Source organism: Psittacula echo (assembly GCF_963264785.1).
Source record: "Psittacula echo genome assembly, chromosome: 6".
Classification (NCBI taxonomy): Eukaryota; Metazoa; Chordata; class Aves; order Psittaciformes; family Psittacidae; genus Psittacula; species Psittacula echo.
In genome coordinates this window covers 62,513,891-62,539,568 of record NC_137743.1, presented here as the reverse complement: position 1 = coordinate 62,539,568, position 25,678 = coordinate 62,513,891, and the positions used below count along the sequence as shown (strand labels likewise).

Here is a 25,678-nt window from a genome sequence, read left to right as displayed (position 1 = left end):
ATATAACCTAGAACAGCTTCTATCACTTTAATGTTTATTCTCAGAATACTGCTATTTATGACACCGTTTGTGAAAGTTGTGTGATTCAGTTATCAGCATAACTGAATTCATTTTCTTAAGGTCAATTGTCTTCTGCGAATATGAGGGCTTGAATAATATTGAAAGGGAGCTGGCAGGGGAATTTTCAGCATTTTGGGTTTTGTACATCCTTCGAATTCAGCGCTATGACAATTTTGATTTTATGATTTTTTTTAATCTCTATGTGAGTATCTGGCAATCAATGGGAACCAAATTTCATTAGAGAATTTTTGCTGTCCTAGCAATTCATCTCAGTAGTTTTACAGTGGGTAGAAATAAACCTTTACCAACATTTCTCCTACACTGTTAATTCCCACCGTCCCTTCTTCAAAAAAAGACCTTCCAGAACTTAGAGAGGTTTGTAAATGTATTTTTATTATGTTGCAACAATCAAAATATATATGTACTACTGTTTTTTCCCCCAAATTTTAAATGAAAATGTAATACATTTTTGCCCACGTTGTGTTCTTGAATACTTTCAAATCTGTAAAGACCCTGACATAAAGAAACCGAAGAAACTGGAGCAACTGCACAATTAGAGACTGAAAGGTGTTATAGTGCTGCACTTACATTGCAAATGAAGTCAGATGTCTCTTCCATCAAATATAGCCTCAACAGTCTCTGTTTTGTGAGTATTAGAAACAATAAACAAATATACACAGAAAGCATCACAAACAGTAAATCGGTTATTTAAATACAACTGTATCCAACATAGCAGCTAAACACTGGACAATGTTTGAGGTCATCAGCACATCCACGTGCTCTTCTAAATGACGTTTGGGGTCCTGAAATACAAAGGAGGCCATGAGAGAAACGACTGAAAGACATCTCTGAAAGACTTCATTTACTTCAGGTCTATTTAAGATGACTGTGAGTTAAGGAACACAGGCCAGTAAAGCTCCTAAAATGTTCCATTCAAACAAGACCTAGCAAATTACTGAATTTCCATGAGTAAGGTTTTATTAGTCCATACTAAGTTGAGAATAGGTTTAGGAAGTAAATTCCTACCCAGCATCTGAAGAGTAACCATGACAGCTGTGATTTTTTAGGATGACACACAATATGTAGAACTTACTATACATCTCACTAAGGCCAATATTTTAATCTCAGTTCCGAAACACTTCGATTTGTTTTGAGATGGTTGTACAAATGGGTGTTTTAATCCTGTAAAGACTCTAGCATGATCTAACACAGTCTTCGAATAGTTGACTGCAAGAAAATTAGCATATTTATACCCATAACATTTTTTTTTTTTTTTTTTAAAAAGCACAAAGCTATGTTCAAATGTTCTGAAAACCTGAATGTTAAGCTTGAGCAGTGCTCTGAAAATACACATCCCCACACACTATTACTCAATTGATGTGGGCATTTGTGGGCATCTGCATAGAACAATAGGATTATTTCTGGTCAAAACCCATGCTCATGCACTTCTTCAGTTTCGGAATTCAGATTAAGAAATTAATCTCCAAATACTGCAAAATTATCAGGCACATTAAAACCCCATCTTTAAACTTTACTGAAGTATTACTGTAGCATTCTTGTGTGTATAAAAATTAAAATATGGAAGACAATCATGTGGGAATTTGAAATTTTAAAAAAAGAATTACTGTCAAAATCTAATGAACCTATTTAAATTCACATAAAAGTGCACTAGAAAAATCTGTGTAAGTTGTCCTTCTTAAATAACTAATTTTCAAAGATCATACAGTTCTTCAGTATTCTCTATGTTCCTAGCAAATTATGCAGCTTAATAACATAAAATCCCTATTGTGAGCAGCTGTTTGTTTGCAAAGCTTTTTAGACAAGCTGCATAAAAAACCCAAATGGAATTACTTAACTGAACAATTTTGTAATTTAAAGACTTAATTTTATCAGGAAAAAAAATTTCTTTTTAATGAACTCTATGGAAATATTTTTTCTTTTTTTTCACCTATGCATAGTGATTTAAAGAACTAGTGGAGCTCAAGTTCTGTTTGAGATGACATCATAACCCTTAAAATACAACTCCTCTTAAATGTTTTATTTTATACATATATTTATGTATGTGTAGGTGGGCATAAACTCCATTGTTCTGAATGATACAGAAATACACAAGTGACTGCACAATAGTGCAGATGTGTTATGACATTGCTGCTAGAAGCTGACACATAAGAGCAATCCAGAATCTTTTAAATTCTACTGCTACTAGCAATACAATAAGTACTGGTTCTTTAAGGACACATTGCATATTTTTAAAGCCATTTCTTGTTTCCATTGCCCTTCTGGAACTTGAACACCTCTTACAAACTTGCTTTGCTCTCCTCTTGCCCACCAAAGCACATTTCCACAACCTTTATGTTCAAAACAAATGGAGAAATAGTTTTCTGTCAAGTTTTCTACAAGGACATTACACTCCCAAAAACTGCAAAGGGACAGAACGAATTGAGTGTGTATTTTCAGTTCCAGCTATGGTCCTAAACATTTTTCCTTCAACAGCAATACAAAGAAATGCAGCTCACTTGCATATTGGAGCTGAACACCGACAGTGCGTTCATGAACTGAAGACAGGGATAAGTCGGTTCTTCAGCCATCATAATGCATGAACAACACTCCCACCTTTTCTCGATTACTACTATTTTTTTAGTCTCCATACCTTTGGCCTTTCTGATAGAGACCTGGATATCTTTATGCCTCTTCTTGGAAAGAAGTGAAAAAAAAAAAAAAGGCAGGCAAAAAGAAAAACTACCCTACCAAATTTCACCACTGCTCCTCAGCATGTAATACAAGCACATGTAGAACAACTTGCAGATATTCTGTCAAAAGCCTTGTTCCTTAAACAACAGTCTTCGACAAAAAGAAATTATTTGGAGCATTGAGAATATCTTGCACATAGAACTAAAATCACCTACGCACATGTAAAAAAATTAATATTTAGAATGAACGAAGCATATCATTCCACCTCACTCTAATTCATCACACCTCACCTGCTTGCCAACATTTTTTATTGCCAGCTGTTCAGGTGTCATCTTATCTTCTTCTTCAACAGCCTGTGAAAGAAACACAGAAAAGGTCAGTGTTTCAGATTTCATTTACTTTTTCCCCAAGCCATAAGACTCTCAAAATACAGTTCTCCTAAAAAAAAAACAAACCAAACAAACAAAAAAAAAAAGCCAACCCCCCAAAAAAACCAACAAGGAAAAAAAAAAAATCAAACGACAACACATTGCAGAAAGTCAAAAGGAAAGGTACTTCAGCTTTTCAGCAGACGTGGTTTTAATTACTAAGTGCTAGTGCAAAAGATCAAGGCAAATACTCATGAACGCTTTTATTGTCAGATATTCACAAACCTGTTTTTAAGCAAAAATTTTAAATGTGCAGTATCACTAGTTAAAGATAGTTGAAGATAAACTAGAAAAGCACAACCTAAATAACATTATCTAAATTGTTTCACTTACTGGAGACTTGATCTCAATAAATCCTTATACTGTTTAAAGTTACTTATTTTAATACATTTTTATAATGTTCTGCTGCCTTCAAACACAGTGTCTTTATAAAGTAAATGCACTAACTTATCTAGTAAATGGAATATTGAATTCTAGTTTTTAGGAGTTTCAGGAAATTAAAATAAAATAGCACAGGCTTACTACTCAGAGTGCTTGTTGGGATCTAGTATTTATTAAAGATATTTCTAAATGTGACTGCCAGTATTAAAACAGTACAGATAACTGATTCCTCTTTCTTACAACACCAATACAAATTTTGTTGTCTAAAAAGAACTTTGAACTGAGGTCTAGAACGCGTTCTAAATACTTAGTATCTATCTACTGGAATGCACAGATAAATAACCTTTATTCTGCTACACTGGTCCAGTAGTTCTTTACCGAGGGAATGAAGAACACAACCAACCGTTTATTTTCATCTACAATGATCTTACATTCTCTTCACTAAGTAAAAACACAAAATTGATGTAATGACTCACATTTCAAAGCAAAACATGTAATTAAATTCTTTGCTAGTTCAAGGCAAAAAGTCAGATGGCAAAGGCTGAAGAGCTAACAGGCAACTTCACATAGAAACTATACATAGTTGATCAATAAGAAACACAGTCTCCACAAGGCCGTTAAAGCCACATGTGTGCCTAATTTAATCAAAACCCAAGAAACTCTTTGCTGAAAACAGATTATAAAAATCAAAATCCCACCAAGGTCCAAAAGAGTTCCTGCCACAGTTGTTTTGTTCTTATGTCTAGTCCTTTCACAAGTTATTCTGAACAAAGCTTGTGATAATCAACTTCTTACTTCTGATATTAAGTAATGAATTTCTTCACTTCATAAACACAGCTACAGTTATACTTTCATTATGGGATATGAGTACCTTGTTATAATTCTTAGCTAATTCTAACATTTCCTTCACTACTGTTTCATTGAGTTTGCAATGTTCACTGTAGTCCTGAAGTGTCAAACCTTCCATCCAACTCTTCTTATGCAAATTTAGCAACATCTGCAAAACAAAATCTCTTTAGAGCATTCATCGTAAAATACATTCATAATACTATGAAGATCTTGGACAGAAAAACTAGGTTCCTAATAGTAGGCATAATAAAAATCATTCATCTTACAATGTTTAAACACAGGAAATACAATAGTCAGCTAGACAGGCTGAGAATATTGAGGCTGTTCAGCCTGGAGAAGAGAAGGCTGCGTGGAGACTTCATAGCAGCCTTTCAGTGCCTGAAGGAGGCCTATAAGGATGCTGGGGAGGGATTCTTCATTAGGGACTGCAGTGATAGGACAAGGGGTAACGGGTTAAAACGTTAACAAGGGAAGTTTAGATTGGATATAAGGAAGAAGTTCTTTACTGTTAGGGTGGTGAGGCACTGGAATGGGTTGCCCAAGGAAGCTGTGAATGACATCCCTGGCAGTGTTCAAGGCCGGGTTGGACAAAACCTTGGGTGACATGGCTTAGTGAGTGGTGTGTGGCAGGGGTGCTGGAACTAGATGATCTTAAGGTCCCTTTCCAACCCTAACTATTCTATGATTCTATGATTCTGATAGCGCAGATGAGAGATTTTGCATAAGTTTTTAAAGATCAAACTCCTTGAACCCTAAATATGAAAATGAGACATGGAAACCAGGGCCACACTACCTTTGACAGGAATACTCAGGTTTTTCTTCTGGGTTGTTCTGTGGTGTTTTTTTTTTTGGTTGGGTTTATTTATTTATTCTGTAGTTGAGAATGCACAACTGCATTGTAGGAGAGCTAACAGAAGGGTTTTAACTGCCAAATAAGGAATGGCTGAAGCTCCTGGACTATGACAAAGTTGGAAAATATTTTAATGCTTGGATTAAATGCATGAAGTAGTTATTTAGGCTTCACTGATTATCCTGAACTACATGCAAGCAGCTGCCACAGTTGTGAAGAAGTGAACTTCAAAAGCAACCAAAGCATGACTTGCATATATTTGTCCTCATATAAAGTAAATAGCCCTAAAAACAACATGATAAAGTGATGCTGAGTTTTGAGGGTGATAAACGTGGGGACTATCAGAAATATCTGAAACGTTTTACTTGACACTCTGATGTTATTCTTTAAAGAGTGAAGGAATAGCTACCAAGGCAATTTCATAATTTTCATCAATAGAGAAAGCATATTTTGTGACTCTTCTGCACAGTTGAGGACTGTAGGGAGGACCCTTTCAGCAAGCAGTTTCAGCTTTCCTTCAATCTGCAAATATTTACTATAGCCATCTTTGAGAGCCCATAAACCCTGTAATTGCTACCACCTGAATAAAAGTGCCTGTTACATCCTATACACAGTTCCCAAAGAAACCTGGCTTTGGAACATATGAACCAAGTTGAAAGTTTGTGTCATAATTTGTATTAGCAAGATCTCAGTTAGTGACAGAAGGAGTTGTAGGCAAACTGCATATGGACAGTTTAGCTAGGCTATCTGGGTTTTATAATTATGGTTTGGCGTGATGGGCTCCTCATCTAATACATGAGGCGTGTACTCTTACTACAGATGGAGCTAACAGATCACCACCACCATGAGGGGGTTTTGAGATATATATGAACCTGCCTTATGAAAGATGTGTGGAGATAGTTGCTGCCTCACACATTAAAGCTTTCCTAACTCGGTCAAGATTATGCTCCTACTTGCAAAGGTAATAAAACTTACATATGTAAAGCCATTAAAGAAAATGCACACTTGGAACTCGAGAAAGCCTGGATTGGCCACTCTTGTATCTGAACAGAAACAGTAACCTCTGTAAGCTTCACTGACATTTCCCGAGAGAGCTGTTTTTGTTGAATCAGCTACTATTTTCATTAACTGCAAGGTCCATAAAAAGGGTTATGCATTTCACAAATTCTTTTCAACTCCCTGACTTGCATGGATACTCCTTAATTGTTCAAACTTGAGTTTTCTTATTACTTCTAACCCTCTAAAAGTCGAACTAAGAAAACTATTCTGACTATTTCACCATGAACTCCAACTTACCAGTCCAGCTATCAGTTTACAGCCCTTACAAAGCCATGAACATACACAGGCATAATTGAGGACAGAATCTGGCTCATCAAGAATTAACTTCCATAAGTAAGCTTTTTTCTGTTTGCTTTCTTGGTTGAGACTGTCAACCTGTATTTTACTTGTAATCGAGAAAGTCTGATACAAAAGTAACTGACACTATTTGCTGTCACTAACTGCACAGTATTTTTTCTGTAGATGCAGGGCATCACCACTTCCTGATGCTCGGTGAAGTCTTGGGGAGCTCTATTCATGCCAACTGGAAGCACCTTCTGTTGAAGTGATTAAAGACAATTAAAACCTGAGATTCCTTGGTTATACAATTCCATTTTATAAAATATGGTCTTCTAGCTTCAGGAATCCTAGCCTGTGAAAACCTAAGGCAGCTAGTATGTCTTTCAGCTTGAAACTCTGCACAAACCTGTTAAGTACGGAGAACAGTACAAGAACTTTCCATAAAACACAGGGACAAAAATGTTGTCAAACTATTTATAGGAAAGTTTAGAATGTGGTTTTGGAAGGTTTCATCATCATGACTACACGTGTTTTTGGAAGAGAAGACATCCACTCCAGGAGTTAAAACACCTACTGAAAAATATCAGCAGTTGAAACCAGAATTTTGCCGCAAATCTTAAATATATAGTGTGCATAGTGTTCTTTGTCCTCTGAATAAAAGCTAAAACAATTACCTTCTGTTCCAGTTCATTCTTCCTGTAGTTGATGGTGATGGAATAGTAATGTCTGTTTAGTCCATGAATTAGTGCCTGTAAAATTCAGGGGAAAGTTTACACAAAAAATTATCCCCACTGAAATGAAGAAATATTAGAAGGGAAGAGTTAATTTAAATACAGCCATCTTCAAACATCACTTAAAAAAACCCACAAAGAAATAAATACACAGAGACTATAAGTAGGTATTAAGTAAATATACCTGTTCCTATTTCTCTTGTCAGTCTCTGACAGTTATACTTTCTATTTCTAAACCACATATTTTTTCACACAGTAACAACTATCATAGGAAAAAGTGGTAACTGCCTGCAAACATTTGACCGATACATATGCACAAACATATTTCTCTCAAATCCTTCCTCTATCAATAAATTTGGTTATCACTTCTACTAAAATAAGGCCTTCTTTTACAAACAAAGGAATGATGGCTATCTATTTATGACAATTGCCAATATTCCCAACTTAATTCTCTAAGGTACAATAACAAAGAGTACCTGAAATGGTGATTAAACATGTCAGGTATTGGTTAGATTATGTGCATCACATTAACCTTGAATGTTAAAGCTACTTCTATTTTTGAACTTTCAATTAAAAAAAAAATAATAAAAAAACCCCACCAAAACCTCTCTCACTATAATTATGCCCTTTGTAAATTTGGCCTTAAACTCTTAAACTTGTACATCACAATCTGACTGACTGAGATTAGGTTAAGTGGCACCTATATGCGTATCTTCTATTTTGCTCATGTGCATTACATAATTTATTATTAGCATTTATGACTTCAGGGTGAGTTGGATTAATATTTGGGGGACATGGCAGGTTAAGAAAATTCTGTAGTAAATCATCACACCTAAAACTGTTCATTTTTCATATAAAATTTTCCACATGAAGTATATGTTTAGAAACGAGATGATAAATCATACATCAAATACGCAGAATTAGTGATAAATATTGTTTATATTTAAATAATTGCACCTATTTATGTTTAAAAATATTCTTTAGAGCTATACAGAATGAATGTGTATTTGCATCTTATGCAACTTAATATTTCAGCATTCCAAAGTTATCTGTATGAAAGCTGAAAATGTTCTCATACATTTTAAACAGATTTCTTTTGCAGGCACATATACAAAGATACAAAGCTACTTTAAGGGTTACATTTATGAGAACCAGCAGTTCCAGATTACCATTACTTGTGTCACTGACTGTACTTAAAATTGTAAAATACAGAGTTTATCATCAATAAAGTAATTTATGGCTGAAACTATTAGCAGTAAGTAGTTCCACTGCCATCTTCTTATCCCACTCAAAATGATTGTATATGAGGTTCTGGGGTTTGTGATTAAACTCAGTTGTAGATATTTAGGGAGTTTTCCACAATTCCTAAAATTTGAGACAAACATCTTTGTCTTCCCCAACTATCCTCCCTCTTCTGTCTCCTCTTCTGAAACCACTCCTTAAAACAGTGGACAAATGCAAAAGGTAAGCAACTATTCCACTTCAAGCCTGAAGAGTAGTTGTAGTTTAGCCACTGCAACAGGTTAAATGAAAGCCCACAGAACACTTTAAAGCAAAGCTTGTTCTTCATGGTTTGTTTTTCTTTTCAAATGAAAAACATTATTCCAAAAAGCCTTTCAAATCACACACACAAAGAGCAAGTAATAAAACTGTTGATAAGGAAACCCAAAAAATCGCCCCAAACCAAAAACCAACCAAACAAAAAACCCCACACAAACAAAAAAACCTCAAAAACCCAAAAAAAAGAAAAAGGCATGAAGTCAAACCATGTACTGTTCTTATTCCTGAGATTTTAATTAATGTCTTAAAATCCCTGCTTCTAGCTCAGCTGAAATCAGTATTAAGTTTGCTGCTGACCCCAACTGGGTCAGAATTTTATTCATAACCTTAGAATAAAAGCAAAACAAAACTGCAAGAGCCCTTACAGATTTAAGAACAGAGTTTCATTCTAAACTGTGATTTTTAAGCTTAACACTGCCAAATTGAAAAAAACCCTACACAAACAAAAAAATACCCACTCTAACAACAGAAACCCAAAAATCGCATGGGCAAAATATGTCATGTTGTAGCAACAGTGATCTTAAAATAATGAAGTTAAAACAATACTACAGCAGTTTACAAAGGAGATCATTACACACAGTCCAGAGAAGCCCAGTTAGAAAAGCCCTTAAACATGCAAGGACGGGCTTGCCTATATCCAATCAAGAGCATGTCATATCATACTCATGATAGTTTGCAGTTTTTACGGATTCAAAAATAAAAAGTAAAACACAACCACCTCCTGAAGCAGACACTCTTTAACTATCTGATTTTTTTGGCTAGCATTTTTATAAATAGTAAAGGGTTTCAATGCATTAGAAATAAAAACAACTGATCTTTTGTAAGACAGGGGTATGGTGATTTAGTTACTCCCAAAAGATGACTCTATTACAGCAGACATTTAGCCCTTATTTCAGTTCTACTATGACTAGTGCAGGGTTTTTTTCTTAGCTACTTATCTAAGAAATATTACTTTTATTGTTCAAGTAATGGATCAAAAGAGCAGGAACTGGGCTTCACAGTTTCAAGTACACATGCATTTTAGTATGAAAAAAAAGTTTTCTGGAGAGAAAACAGGAAAAAAAATTCCAACATTGAGGCAGAAGAATGACACAGATAAAAGCATTAATCATTCCAGAGGATACTGTGCTTCAGGACAGAAGCTATTTCTCAAAGTAACGATTTCCTTTGTTGAAGACCAACATTTTTGTCTTACTAGTGAAAGGAAACTTCAGAAACCAAATTTTGAATATTTAAGTTTCACAAATGCTTGTAAAGAAATGTAAGACAACATACTCAAAAGAAACATTACAGTTGAAGCTGATCAAACATCCTATTTACCCAATGAAGCCCCTACTCTACCATGTTTTCAGCAAATTACTGCACTATGTAAAAATCAGAGAGTAATTATTTAAGACAAAATACGAGGTTAAATCTAGATTACATATTAAGCAAGAACAACCATAAGCATACAGTAGAAAGACAAGGTTATTAATGATGAGGGAACTTTTTCCATAATTTGCTTCAGAGTAATTTACCTTTAGAAAAGCCGAGACGTTAATAAGCAACAATTTTAAACTGCAGCACTGAAACCAGTACCTATCTTGCGTCACATGGCATGACATCAATTGTCACTTTTAAAAGTCTGCATTTCCATAAATCTGTACTTCAACCTTTGCTGTATATACTTATACATACATTCACACTTAGGTAGCTAATTTAGGGCTCAATTTTAAACCCTTCACATATATAACTCCATTGATGAATCACATCAATTATAAATGCATGCAGAAAAAATGCTAGAGACAGAAAAATAAACAATTTGTATCTTACTGGTTTTAGGTACTTTTCCCCAAAACTGTGGAGTTAATCTTGCAATTTACAGGACTATCAACACTAGGTTTACCTGGATAGACGGCTTGTTTAAGTGACCCAGATTTGAAGTTGTTTGTCTTGGTTCATGTCCCAAGACCATCATATTAGCATTGATCAGTCTGAAGGCATCAATAACAACCTGTAAAAAACAAGATGTCAAGTCAATTCTTTTTAGAAAATGCAACTAATAATGCCAAGTAACAGTGGACAAGGCACAATCAACTCTCATCTGGTTTTGGCCTTTATCCAGAAAATCATTAAATTATAATATTAATAAAAAAGAGCCTCCTGCCGGCTATGCTATCAGCACAGTACACTACCTTGTATTGTACGGTGACACCAATTATTAACTTTTCCACAGAGCTGTAAGTTTTATATACATGATATCATCATATAACATGGAATTTTTCTGTACGCTTACTCTAAGCTTCAATGGTATGCATATGTTTGTCACCTAAATCTTACCCAATCAAACTGAATGACAGAGAGAGACTAAAACTGAAAGTGAGCACAAGCTAAGGGACCAAGTCTAAAGCCCAGTCCTGTCACATCAATTATACTACCACAATACTTGAAATGACAACAAAATTATAGCCAGCAAGGAACTTGCCCCATGTATTCCCTTCTAGTCAGATGCTTTTTGCTTCTTGTGACTACGAAAGGGTCTATAAACTGTCTGATGGATTAAAAAGTCCTTGTCAGTGTCATGCTCAGGAGTAAAAAACAGAGTAAAAGTAAACCAAGGTCATTTATGATTTAAAGGTACACAGTAGGCAGTATTCGGTGTTATTTCACTGCAAATAAAATAAAACCATCACTGTTTTTTATTGTGTCCTGTGCTGAATTTTTCCATGAAAATCTCTGGAAATACGATTTCATGGCCCCAAACAATAAAACCCATACTTCTATCCAAGACCTGTGAAATGAAACAGAACTGAGAACATACCAACAATACACCCAAACCCACCCTTACTGGGTACCTGCCATTACAGATCTGTAATTGTAAGATAAATTTTCTTGCTTAGGGCCCAGTCTTTCAACTGGACAAGTGCACATACAGCCTTGTGCATCCACAGAAATAGGACAGGCACAGTTTGCAGGCATCTTGTCTGCATATGTTTGAAGAGTTACTCCAGTTCATTAAGCCAAATACTTTAAATCTCATTTTAACATCTTTTCTACAATCGCTATTATTCTCTTCCTCTCCATACTATCGGTTGGACACTAATAGATGCATTTATACAGCTGGTTTGGTATTTTGAGGAATTAGACAAGAATCAAATTTTTTATGTTGAACAAACAAATCACTGACGCTGAAAGACAGCAGAGAAAGCTAGCCTCCACTTTGTTCTAGCATTTTCCTCTCCATTTACACCAATATAACTAAACACATGCAATTTGGTAGGATTAAAATATAAATATTGAAGTCATTCATGTGGAAGTAAGGTTAATTGGCAAGTGTTTATAGCGAAAGAAATTATTCAAGCATAAATTGCAAAAGCCTAATAACTTATCACCTGTTGTATTTACTTCTGAGACCCAACCACTGCAGTTGTGTTGACTCAATGCCACTAAGGGCTATTGCCTAGACCCTCAGCTGATTGGCCAGACCCATCTGCATATGTCACATCTTAAAACTGCATGTATAAAATGTACCAAATAATTTTCTTCATTAAAAATGTTAGGTTGTGACCAATTGAAGTGAGTTAACAGTGACTTTTCTTTCAACCAAAACACTGTTCAGATTTAATATGCAGCCACAGCATGCCATCTGACACTAATGTTACAAAAAAAGAATTAAATTTGAAGAAAACTTAATTCTCAAAAAAATCTGAAAGTTTCTATATATCTATACATTTTTTGTGGTAACATACAAAGCAATTGTATTTTTTCTTTTTTTTTTTTAATTGCTAGTAAATTTTTCTCTATCTCAAAAACACTTCTGACAAGCTTTTCTATGTGTCTGTCTGTGTTCCATTTTAACCAGATGCTCTAATTTATGAGCACCTGGAAATGCCCAATTGCAACAAACAGGCAGGATAAATTAAAAAGTCAAGCAAAGCAAAAAAATTCCACATCACAAGTTCTCCAGAAACTATGTAGATACAGGGAAAAAAATCCAAGCAAGTAAAAATTTATCCTGAGGAGCAAGGAACATGAACTTGGCAGTATACTATTATCACAAGGACCTGCTTTATAACTTACTAGCAACCATGTCACTAGATTTGAGTCTAACTGACAGAACTTATTTTCAACAACTATATATTGTTGAACTTATCCGAGAATGAATGGCATTGTCCAGCATGGATTTGTTTTGTGACTTGAGCCATGACTTGAGTCATAAAAATTACATTAAAATTAATAACAAAAAAAGTTGGGTTTGATAGCAAATTCAACATTGCAGTTGGTGCTCTCAAGGTTATGTCTGGATAAATTTCACATTAAAATATGAGAACTAGCTGCTAAAATATTTCTGAGTGATACTGATTATTACTCTAGCATCTTAGTTCTGACTAAAAGTAATTTTTGTTATGCTTCAGGTACTATCTGTGTGGAAAAGGACTGCTCGCTCTATCTGTCCTCCTGAAAGAACGAAACGCAAGTATTTCCTAAGTAGAACAAATATCAATCTAACAGAAAGTGGTATGAAAAATTAAAGTCACAAATATTAAGCTTTAAAAATGGATGAATTTGCAATTTCTACAATCTCAGAGGGGTACAAAAAGTAAGTGTGTGAATTATATTTCTCGTCTCAGTCGCACTGTGACGACCAATGGTAACCAAATACTTTAACTACACTAAGATTAAAGGAATTTGCTGCTATCACTATAGCAACCATCTTAAAGAAACTAACATGCTCAACAACCTGGCGACTAAATTTAGAGCTAACACGCAATAAAAACATAAATACAACAATAAATCCTACAAATTCATTTTTATGAAATGCAATTGCTTTTTTCACAGGGAGCACAGATCAGTCCCTGTTTTAGAGGATTATCTCAAAATAAATAGACTCATTAATGTCCAGTGTACTAATGAGCAATGGGTGAAATAGGTGTTAATTATGCCACAGTAAGATTCAAGAAAAAAGCCCTGGTGAGCACTTGGAGGTGTGTACAAGCTGAAGTTTCCTCTCCACGTTTGTGCATTTTGAAGTACAGCATGATGCAATCAGATGACAGCAACATGGTCACCCCGCATTCTACAATGGAAACTTTAGACACACTATTTTGAACAAAAAAAGCCTTCCAAGGATTAATTAAAAGCAGCACAAAACGCTACTCAGTTACTTAGATTCTTGTTGTAAGTCAGTATTTGTCATCCAAAAATTTTAAGCTTTCATTGCACTTAAATTGCCTAACGCAGCATGCCCTGTTTTAGTGAAAACTACAGGTTCCAAGCTTCATGCTAAATTCCCTTTCTGTAAAAACATTAAAAAGTTACACAAAAGTCTACGCCATTGGGATATTTTCCAGAAATACGAAGGTAGAGATTTTCTTTTCCAAATTCACTTCCACAGTGCAACTCTTTCACCACTCTGACCATTTAATTTTTCCTAGTATAAGTGTCTTCAGACTTTTCAGAGGTCATTTCCACAGCAGACAGCTTATAACAAAACCATTAGCAGTTTGGCTAGCTTAAGGAAACCTCTTACTTTCCTTTTTTGTTTATTATCACTGCATGAATCTGCAGCATATGAGAGTTTATAATTTCTCAGGCTTGTTAAATTCATGTTAAAGGTCTGTTTTCTTGTTGAATAAATTTTGTTCATATAATGCTGCCTATTTCATATACTGAGTCTTTAATAGCACCTTTGGTCTATGCGCAACTCACAGATCAAAACAGAGGACTAAAATAGGGGTTGATGATGCTATTTACATGTGTGATTCCTGCTGTCTTCTTGTTAGTAGCTTTAATATAATAGAAGACCTTGTCTGTTTTGTAATTAACACATCTTTACTGGAGAGATATTTGGAAGTGATTGCTGTGAATATACTGGTTAGTAAAATAAACACAATCACACACCACTTTCTGTTATCAGACAAATTTGTGAATTGTACACATTATACTCCAGATCAACAAACTGTGATATAACAGCCAAGTAGAAGACACATTTATATAACCCTTTATTTTTCTGAAAATATGTATTCAATCTGACCTTGCAAATATAATTAGCTTGTGGGATGTGTGGATTTCAGTACCATGGATGCTTTACTAATTGCAGCTCTTGGAAATAGATACTAAATATTTGGAAGCTGCCAATACAAAATAAAAACTGCATCTTTTTGTACATCTGTCTTAGCTTCAAAAAGCATAATAATCTAAAAAGACAATAACTATACAGCAATTTTTTAAGCATTTCCCTGGGGTCAACAACCCACAGGAGAGCCTGCATAATATATTTTTAGAAACAAAATTTACAATTATCTGCAGTGTATTCAATAAATTTGAGGATAGCTATAATGAATATGATACATAGTTATTCACAATCTAAGACAAGCACTGGATGCCTCAATTGCTAACTAGATAAAAATCTGGCTTTCCCTAGTCTGTACATAGCTATTAAAAATAATGGCTTGATTAAAATTTAGGATGCTTAGTATCTAGACTTATTTTAGCTGCTTCTGAGAATGTGAATGCCATATAAATATTAACACGTTTTCTAAAATAGTCTTCATAAATTTGTGGGGTATTAAAAAAAAAAACCACAAAACAAAACACAAAAAAGAGAGAATTTCAAGAGCACTTTACAGACTTAATTCTTAAATGCCACCAATATCAAATCTACCAACAATATTGAAAGAAGCAGTCCTGTTGTGCAAGACCCACTCATTTCAATGGTAAACTTCAGTTAGAAATAAGTCAGCCTTTTTTTTTTTGTTTAAATTTAAAGCATTTCTAACATCAATATTTTTTCCAGTGAAGAATCTGTGACATATGGTGACTATCTTTAAAAATGTATTGTGTCCCTGGAATTCAAATAGCATTTTATTGTTTATGCCATATGTTTATGAACAAACATACCAGTGCTTAAAGACAACTCTGTGAAGGATATAATGTGGTTATGCCAGGTGTGGCAAAAGAAGTAATGTCCCATCTAAAATCTCTTTTATCACCTGCAACTGACCTGTTATCAACTGCTTAGTTTGTTTCTAGATTCTTTAAAAATGAAATGGAACATGTGACCTGAGAAGTGCAGCTTGGCTTTATGACCATTTCGTTATTTATGCTGCCATGCACTGTTAGACAACTACAAGTGAAGAACATCTTCTGTCCCCTGTAAGCCCACAACATAAAAAATTCAAAGAAATCTTACTTTTTATGCCATTTCCAATGAAAAGCACTAAGAACTGAAACTGACTCATGCCAAATGCATATCACTGAATTGCTGTGATTGTGAGTTTGAAGTTTGCAACATGGAAATTATTTATAAAATGTCAATTTTAGCTCCGGAAAATATATTCCTAGGAGTATGTGCATTTTCCTTTTCCATCCTTAGAGAATTGCTTACTTGTGGTCAAATCCGCAATACAACTTCAATATCCATACTAGGAGGAGAAAGAACTACAGTATAATACATTTATTTTGACAAGTGAGTGCATGCATCCATAACTCCCAAGTAGCAAAACTACAAGTTTTAAAGCTATATGCCTTAATGAAGATAAATGGACTATTCTACATCCACCACAGCAAAAGGAAATGAAACATTTAATACTTTTCAACAAAAAGTCTTCTTGGAACTTTTTTTGTCTTAAGAAAAGGCATGAACTGAAGTAACCAATGCAAATTTTTGGTAGGTCAACATACACCACTTAATTGGATCACAGCAAGTTTAAAGGATGTTCCCTTGCAAATTTTAGAACAGCAGCACTGATGTTAACAGTTTTGGTATCCCAGAAAAAATTACTAATATGCAAAATGTTATTCTGAATTTGTGCAAATCTATTCAAAAAGAAAAAAAAGCTGATTTTCAAACAAAACAGTAACAAAACAGTGGTATACTGGCAGTAGTAAACCAGTTCAATACTCCTTAGTTTGTGCCTAGGTTTAGAAAAACACATCCTGAACTGAAAACACTGTACTGCAGGTGCAATTAATCTCTTATAAATGTGATTCTTCAGGAAAAAAAGAGCATCAATCCTTATTGAACCAACAGTAATCAAACCGAGCACAAACATATTTACTTCCTTCTTCTCCAAATCAGGCTTCTATTGAAACTCATTTTTTGCCTAGATCAAGTCAGGATGTTTCTGCCCCTGATATACAGGTTACTGTACCAAATGCTCTGTTCAGTCACCATTTAGAAATATTACAGTACTGTAACAGTATCTAAATATACTAGACATTATACAAAATGTACAGAAATGTACCCTTGAAATTTTAACCAAAATTACATATTGTAAAGTTATCTTCTCTATTTTAGAATTTTCCCTTTACAATACAAAAGAGTTAATACGTCCAGTTCTAATAACAAAAGTTGTTCCAGGTACAAAATACTCCAACATAAAACACACGTTTTAAAACACATTTTCTTGTAAAATATTATCTGCATAATAATTCACAATAAAAAGACATCTCCAAAGCAATAGCGACGAAATAGCCAATTTACTGGTTTGTTAATACTTTCAAACTGTACCTCAATGACTGTTGAATTCACTTGTGTCTGAGGAAGATTTAAGATAAAGGTTACTAAGACAAATGAAGTGGGAGGGGGAGATTGGTATTTAAAGAAAATATTGTTAGGTGGCTCAAATCTACTCACAAACTTAATTTTTAATGGGCTATTTTAAATGCCAAATTTCAGGGATGACACCAGTCTTTCCACACATCTCAAGGACTGCTCTTTTTCCCTGTCTTCTTAAAAAACTCACCATCGCCTCCAATCCTGTGGTTAATTCAAACAAACAAGGGAAAAGGACAGGTTCAAAGTAGTATCGCTAATAAGACTGAACGTCTGAAAACGCGGCATCTTTCGGAAAACTAGCGTAAGACGTTCAGCTGAAGAATATTCTTGAGGCTAAATGGTAAATCCAATATTCAGAGTAGTAATTGTTAAATATGTCTGCTTTTGGTTTCACTCTTTTAGACTGTCAAGTTATAAAACCATTCACCATACGTATTTGTCTTTGTAAGCTGGGAGGATTTGCAACACAAAACCTGTTTTGGAAAAGGAGTTTGTTTGCCTTTCCCCACACTGGAATGTAAATGCAGCAGGAGATCTCAAAACTATTTACAAAGCACTATTCTTATGGTCAGCACTCAACAAAATGACTGGAGAATTAAAAACTGAAATCAGGTATTAACAAAACCATATTGCTCATATACACAACTACTTACACACAGGTTGTCACCTAGATTTGGAATTATCAATGGGCAAAAAAATAGGAAGAGAAGTGTTTTACAGAACAGGTCTCCAGAGCTGGTCATCCAGCAGATGAAAAACAAAGCTCTGTTCAACCACTGATTTTGCAGTGGCATTTTATCCTATGCCTACCTAAATTCTGTCCATTTTGAAAAATGGACAAAATCTCATTAGCACAGTAAGAATTAAAAATACACTGGAACGCTACATTTCAGAGTACAGTATTTGAGCCACCATACTTTTATGATAGGTGTAGACTGCTTTACCATTCTAAACAGAAATTTAAATATTTGAAGATGTATTTCTTTGTTAACATCTTAAAGGAATTTGTGATCTTCATCCTTTCTCAGGATGACCTTGGCTTTGGACAAACACAACTTTGCTATGGACCTCTAGCAGCAACTCAACTAAGCTCTCTTCTCTTCAGCTCTTTGTACAAGAAGGATAAAACATCTTTCTTGCCAGACAATAGCTATTTCAGGACAAGTAATACTTTATCTCCCTTTTTTATTTTTTTAAACATACAATGTAACTGTCCCTCTTTGGGACTTCCAGGAGCATCATGAGAATATTTTTTTCACACTTTAAAAACGAGTAAAGGAACAAATTATAAAGTTCATCACATTTGTTACTCCTTTTAGAATAAAATTCTAAAGATCTCATAAATCGAACAAAAGCAAGCAATTTATAACTTCCACTGAAAAGAAACTGCTTGAACAAAATGGTTTCAGACTATAGCCCACATTCTGGCTTATCTATGAAGTACCAAACCTTCAATTCCAGAAGAGGTTACCTGCACCACAGAATAAGGTTCTTCTACGTGTATGCAGCAGGACACTGTAATAAACTGAAATGGGAGCTGCTTACTTCACACAAAAAAACCCCAACACAACAACAAAACCAAACTAACCGCAAGAAAAATAAAGTATCAAATAAAAATATAATAGGTATTTCTAAGAGACTGTTGCATCTCAAGGCTCAAGTGGACAAAATCCTAAGTGAGGTGGTCTGAACTCTATGTTGACACTATCAAAGCAGTGGACTAGTCCCACAAAGTTGGAATACATGATCTCCTGAAATCATTTACAACTGGAATATTGATTCACTTGGCTACCCAAACATACATGTTTTTTTCTCATTACATCCTCTGAATGAGGGTAAGATAAGGATAAAATACCACTGTAAAAATCTTTTAATCAAAGTGGCAGGGTATGGTTTAAGCACAAGATAAAGATGCATAGCAGTTTTGGTTTAATCAGTCAGAAGATGATTAACGTGTAAAGTAGAATTTATAAAAAATTACCACAAAGACAAGTCTTTTCTTCAGCAACCTAAAGCAAAACAAAACCAACAGATCTTCCTACAAATAATTCTGACAGTGCCTTGCTAGAAAAAAATTATGGTATAATGGACATTAAATTTTTCTGTACGAATAAGAGATTGCGCTACATATCCTACTAAACACCACAAGCTCCAATAAACCACTCAGATGTACAAAATGGACTTGTGACAAATTTGGATATTTTACTGATCTTTGTGCCAGCAATTATTAATCAAGGGAAACCAGTGAACTGCCTCAGAAAAACAAATCGGTTCAAATGGTGACTCCTTTATAATAAAGATTTAAATTTTAAAGCAGTTAAAAAAACTCCCAAAACCACCACATTTTTTCTTACTGCCTGTGGAGTTAAAGATACTATGTTACAGTAAGTTTAGTGTAGTTATATTTTCTTTAAGAGGTGAGGAACAGCTGTTAAGTTAAAGTCCAAAAAAAAAATTATTTTTAGCTTTTGGCAAAGGTATATAGCTCTCTGTACAGACATTTCAAAATGTACGTGGGAAATAAATATGAAATGTCAATATTTAGCTTACTGCAGATCTTTAATGAAATTACTGCTTCTGCAGAATATTCTAAATATGAATTACAACTTCCAATGCACAGACTGGAACACTGGAGGGAATAAAAGAAAGGTTTATTAGTAAGTACAAGATGAAGCAACAGTTAGCCAGGTTGCCCCACTGGCTATATTTCAGCATGTTTTGCTTTGACTTCATTCACAGAAATCACACAGCTAAACAAAAAAAAACAAACCAAAGATTTTTCTCTCTGGGTTCTGATAACACTGACCTTCAGTTAAAATTCGCTGATCTGTTTAGTTTATTTTACAGACCGCTAGTACATTATTAGCCTAAAAATTGCTATATGTGGTACATAGTCATGAAAAAGCATACTGCATGTGCAAGAATATGTATGGAAAGTAATAAGATCAGTAATTAGAACTACTTGTCCTTCATGTGTCCTACTATATTTATGTAATAATATCACAGTCTTAAAATGGCCATTAAAGCAGTTGGCATTTAATCCACAGATCTATAAGAGGGGGTAGGGTTTTTTTTTTATATAAGAATTTTATATGACTATTTTTGCTCATTTGCTTTAGTAAGACGTAACTTTTTTTTTTTTTTTTGTTAACTGATAAGAATTGTATGTATTCTAACCTTTAAATTACAATCATGCATCATCATCATCATCCCTAGGTGTTTGGAACACATGTGTCCAGATGAGGACAGCCAACAAAGAAGTTAAGTTCTCACTTTCTACCAGTAACAGGGCAAACTGCTTTTTAATGCTTTAAGCCAGTCAAAGTCAACCTGAGGTTTCTCATCAGAATTCATTTCAACTTCCTGACACATGAAAATACCCTCTGCCCTGGTTATTCTTCACTAGCACAACCATGACTGCTTCACTGACTATAAGCCATAGCAATTTATACGGGCATGGACCTGCCCCGAGGCAGGTTTAAAATTAGCTAATGTGTTATTTTGGAATTTGTTTTTAAATACATCTAATCTCAGTCAAAACACACCATATTAAAATCTTCTATGCCACATGTTCACTATAATTTTTTTGCCAGACAGTCATGCTAGTAAAAGGTATAATGAGGAATGATTTTGGGCTCAATAGCTACATACACGAGCAAAAGCCCAGCAATATAGTGGCAACCGCACCAGGAAAATTACCTCTGCAAGCAGTTCTGCTTTTGTTGGCACTGAGAAAAAGCAGGTACTTCCCTGAAATCAGCTTGGCTTGAGTTGCCTAACATACGAAGAGGCACTGGAGGCCATACTGAGGCGTCCATGCACACGAAGCAATCAAACCTGACCTAAGAAATCCCCTTGTGCTCTAATGTATCTGTTCTCTCAGTTCATTTAAAATCAAAATAGGTTTTAATATAGGTGATCTTGACAACCAGGATCATAAATCATACATATTCCATAGCCTAATCTCACTCCCCAAATTATGAAATTAATTAGTAGTGGAATTCATAATTTGGAGATTCCTTCTATTTCAAAGCTTTTAAGGATGTGCTTGCCAGAAAAATGACAGATGCAAACTTTCTTTTTTCTAATGTGAAACCTGAGACTATAATTTAATCTGACTGTAGCAGCTAGACACATACGAAAAACAAACATTACAAGACTTCCAGTTGTCTCAAGTACTGTCAGCAATGACATAAGAGCTGTAATCAAGAAATGTTTAGATGGACAAAAATTTATTTGCATTCAAAATAAACACACAAAAGATTATTTACTTGAAGAGAACAAAGACCCTCGAAGATGACACCTGTGTCAAACAATAGTAGCAAAAAAAAAAAAAAAACCCTAAAAAAATATAATTAAAAAAAATATAAAAAGCATTTAGTGCCCAAGTGTGGTGTAACAGTAGTATGACTTACTGGGAGGCTTTTCTCCTTAAAGGATTTAATAGCTATTTAGGTCTAAATTAATTATTAGTGTAGTCCTGAAAATTGTATTTTGACAAACTAAAGAGAATCCTGTTTCAACATTTCCACCAGAGTGGCAAAATAAGAAAAAGCAAAAGGAAAAAAGTTATAGAAAAAGTCAGGAGCAATTAAATATTCTCCTGTTTGGTCTCCCTGCAACCCCCTCAAAACTACCTAAATTTTTTTCTACTCAGTATGCGATTTAAAAGGGAGCAAAACTGATTCAGATGTCTAAGAGCTTCCAAACAACCAGAAGCTATTAATTTTTTATTTCCATTTGCTATGAAAATCAGAATTAGAAAAAACCCAACTGAAAATGCAACTGTAGCTTCTGAATATTCTATTATGAAATAAAGGGAATCCTTAGTGAAATTGTTTGGTAGTTTTAATATGATCTGTCTCACAGGAAATATGATACTACAGCTTTACAGAAGATGAACACTTCCTTTTAAAATATTTATAAATTTATATTAATATCATCCATACATACCATGACGCATTTCAATAATTATTCTACAATACAATGGGAGTGCATGCTCAAACAAAACACCTCAGCAGTATTTTAAAGCAGTAAACCACCTAGCCAATTTCTGTACGTTCTGTAGTTTTTCTAATCCACTCTCCCTGTGGTTGAGCAAAATCGAATTGCCTCTCACATTTGCAGACAGCTCTGTGAAGGTGATAATAGAGCTGCTCCCTGCTGTCATGAGGCAGGAAATAGGAAAATGGCATATGGGGCTAGAAAGAAATAAAAAGAGAACTAAACAAGAACAAAAGAGATTTCAACAAAGGACAACTATAACCCAATATGCTTTGCAAGTTAATCTCTTTTCATTATCATTTAACATACTTAATCATTCATCTGCACACTTCTCAAAAACTCAAATGCTTGAAACCAAGTCTTCTGTAAAGTTTTATTTCGCAAAACATTTGGAATAGAAATGATAATAAAACCATCATATGCAATGCCTATAAATCAATGCCTTCTTAGTGCCCATGATAAGGGGCTGAACCTATTCCAATCTGTTAGTAATTGATCTTAGATTTGGTGGCTGAAATGTAGTATCTGAAACAATGCATACTTGGATTATCAGTTGCATCCATGTTGAGTGAAACCTGAACAGCAAAATATTAAGGGAGGATTATGACTGGTTATGTGTACTGACAATATTGAAGATGTCCAGTCTATTTAAGGACTACTGATATAAGATGCAGAATAAACTAAAAATTATCTTTTCATTTACAATAGGATTTTTTTTTTTTTTCTTAATGCAGAATGGGCCTTGGAAAAAAATCAGGAACTTGCACATATTTGCAGTGCTTCTATATTAAATCTTCCTGAAGCTCCTTTAAAAATAAAATAAAATAAAATAAATGGCAGCAAGCCTACTATACCTTTCCTTTTACACTCTGAATGGGATCCACCACCACAGCAACAGCTCTTTCTGACAAGGCTTCAAAGCTCTGCTGAGTATTGATATCTACACCAGACAACCAACAGCCAAAGCCAGGGTGACTATGATACCAACCAACTACCATCTCAGGTCTGAAACAAGCAAACAAAAAAAAGAGACATCGAGATTCTTAAAAACAAAACCACGTAACACAAGAAATAGTAATGTATCGGGGCATAAATTAGGATGAGCTGTGAAAAAAACATCATTAGAAATACTTAAATTACTCACCATAGTATGGTGAAAACATGAATAAGTGCGACAAAAGAGGCCTATCATTAAGGGATGCACATTAGCAGTGGTAGATCATGCTTTCAGTTTTTCACCCTGTTACCACACCTTTCCTGAACCAGTTTTTACCCTTTCAGCACTTGAGTAAATATCTACTCTTTAACTCCTTGGCATCGAGGGTTGAATTTTCACGGCAGAAAGTCCATTTCAGGCATGGACAACGGGAACCAACGGTGGGAAAGGATTAAATATCAATTAAACCAGCAGTAGAACTAGGAACTTGGTCGAAAAGCAATTTGCACTGTTCTGTTCAGCTGCTGAGCTTTTTGCTAACATTAATTTTGAAGTTTTTCCCACAGTTAAAGAATTTGAGCAAGCAGGTGACAACTGTTGAGAGGTAGGAGTGAAATAAAGATTTATTAAAATACTATGATCTTTTACCAAATTATTTCCCCTTTTCATTAAAATTGCTCGTAAGTATGTTACAACTTCATGGGCTTTCTCTTAATTAAAAGAAATCAGAAAATCAATCTTGTAAGCAGATACTGTCTAGTAACTGTCTATACTAAACTGAGCAGCATTCTAATCTTTCTGTGCAATAATCAAAGCTGTAGGTTTAACATGAGTAACAGTCTCCTGACAATTGAAACACATAAAGTGGACTGAATTACATGCTATGCTATTTACCTGATTTCTGGGCCAATTATTTCTTTTTAAATGTTTCTAATAGCCCTTAGATCACTACTGTTGCGGGAAGGAAGCCAGCTGTACCTTCTAAACAACATGCAGGGATTACTTGTAACTGTCAGCCCTCTTTAGGGTTACTTACCTTCCTGTCTGTTTCAGCATATCCAACATTTTTGCTTGAAATACAGGATCAACTGCCTCCACACTGACACCCTGATATAGAAGACAAACAAAAACCATAGTAGTTCTACATAAAGCAATATTTTTAACTTTTTCCTTTCCACAAACAAATTTAAACACCATTCATAAGCATCTGCCTATGTTGGGAAACCCATCTACGTTAAAAATACTTGACAGAACACCCTTAAATGTAAAATACAATTTTTATAAATATATTTAAATGTGATTTTTAAAATGCTGAAAAAAGAGTTTGAATTACTATTTAAGTAATCTCTACTATGAGTAAACATGATTAAATAAGACACAGGAATTCATCTTTTCCTTCTCTTTCTGTTCTGCAAACTTCGGCCTGTGGTATCTCTACAGGTTTATTCAAGATCCTGTTTTTTGTAGATTCTACTTGAACTATGCACATAATAAACCCAGGATAAAAGAATTTAAAAATTTCAATTATAAATTCCAATTTTACCCATTGGTTCATGATCTCTTTAAAATATCTTTATAATATGAATATCTTACTCAAAATTAAAACAAATAATCTTTTCACATCACAAAAATATTATTTAAGAGACATACCACTCTAAGATCTCTCAAAGAGAGCATGTCTGAAGTTTATCTATAGTACCATCACAACTGAAGGCATGATACACTTCTAATCAAACCTTTTACATTTTGAATCCTTCCCTTGGCTCACAGTATGAGTTCTTCAAGTTATCAGTTTATAAATCTTATAAGTGATGCTATATCAATATATTTATACATACATAAAGATACAATATCTCCATATATTGTTACACACACTTATGTACTAGTGTTTGCTAAAAAAAAAAACAAAACAATTTTTTCTACTGAAACACTTGTATCCATTAGACACGTTCGAATTACACCTCGTATATTATACTTTAAGATTGCATGAATGAGGTAAAGCACTAAAAGCTTTTATAAAATATTCACCATACAAAAAAAAAAAACCCAGAAGTGAACAAAGTAACCAAGGTCTAGCTGAAAAGAACTCACCGTTCCCGACTGTGGCATTGCAAAAACATCAATCACTCTCACAGTGTAATCATCAACAAATTCCCCGAGCATCAGACCCATAACTTCCATAGGGACACCAGCACGGCCATGCTTCAACATCTGGAATTAAGACCAAATGACACTGCATGTTTAACAGGAGGTTCAAGTTTGACTTGAGAAAGTTCTTTCAACCTTTGTTGATAATTTGCATCTTGTAGC

At 34.5% G+C, this 25,678-nt stretch overlaps 1 protein-coding gene across 5 annotated transcripts in view; it reads right to left on the bottom strand.

The window, feature by feature from the left end:
• Nucleotides 1-459: 459 nt before the first annotated feature.
• The window catches only part of PSMD14 (proteasome 26S subunit, non-ATPase 14), a 48,766-nt gene continuing 23,547 nt past the window's right edge, over nucleotides 460-25,678 (bottom strand). For 4 of the 5 annotated variants that reach the window (XM_080621870.1, XM_080621871.1, XM_080621872.1 and 1 more), the window contains 8 exons: nucleotides 25,460-25,579; nucleotides 24,405-24,475; nucleotides 23,286-23,436; nucleotides 10,774-10,881; nucleotides 7,272-7,346; nucleotides 4,432-4,557; nucleotides 3,042-3,104; nucleotides 460-863 (listed from right to left, as the gene is read on the bottom strand). In XM_080621870.1, the coding sequence (XP_080477996.1) occupies nucleotides 765-863; nucleotides 3,042-3,104; nucleotides 4,432-4,557; nucleotides 7,272-7,346; nucleotides 10,774-10,881; nucleotides 23,286-23,436; nucleotides 24,405-24,475; nucleotides 25,460-25,579 (813 nt within the window). In that variant the 3' untranslated portion in view covers nucleotides 460-764. The remainder of the gene's footprint in view (nucleotides 864-3,041; nucleotides 3,105-4,431; nucleotides 4,558-7,271; nucleotides 7,347-10,773; nucleotides 10,882-23,285; nucleotides 23,437-24,404; nucleotides 24,476-25,459; nucleotides 25,580-25,678) is intronic. The other variant, XM_080621874.1, reaches the window with a different exon arrangement.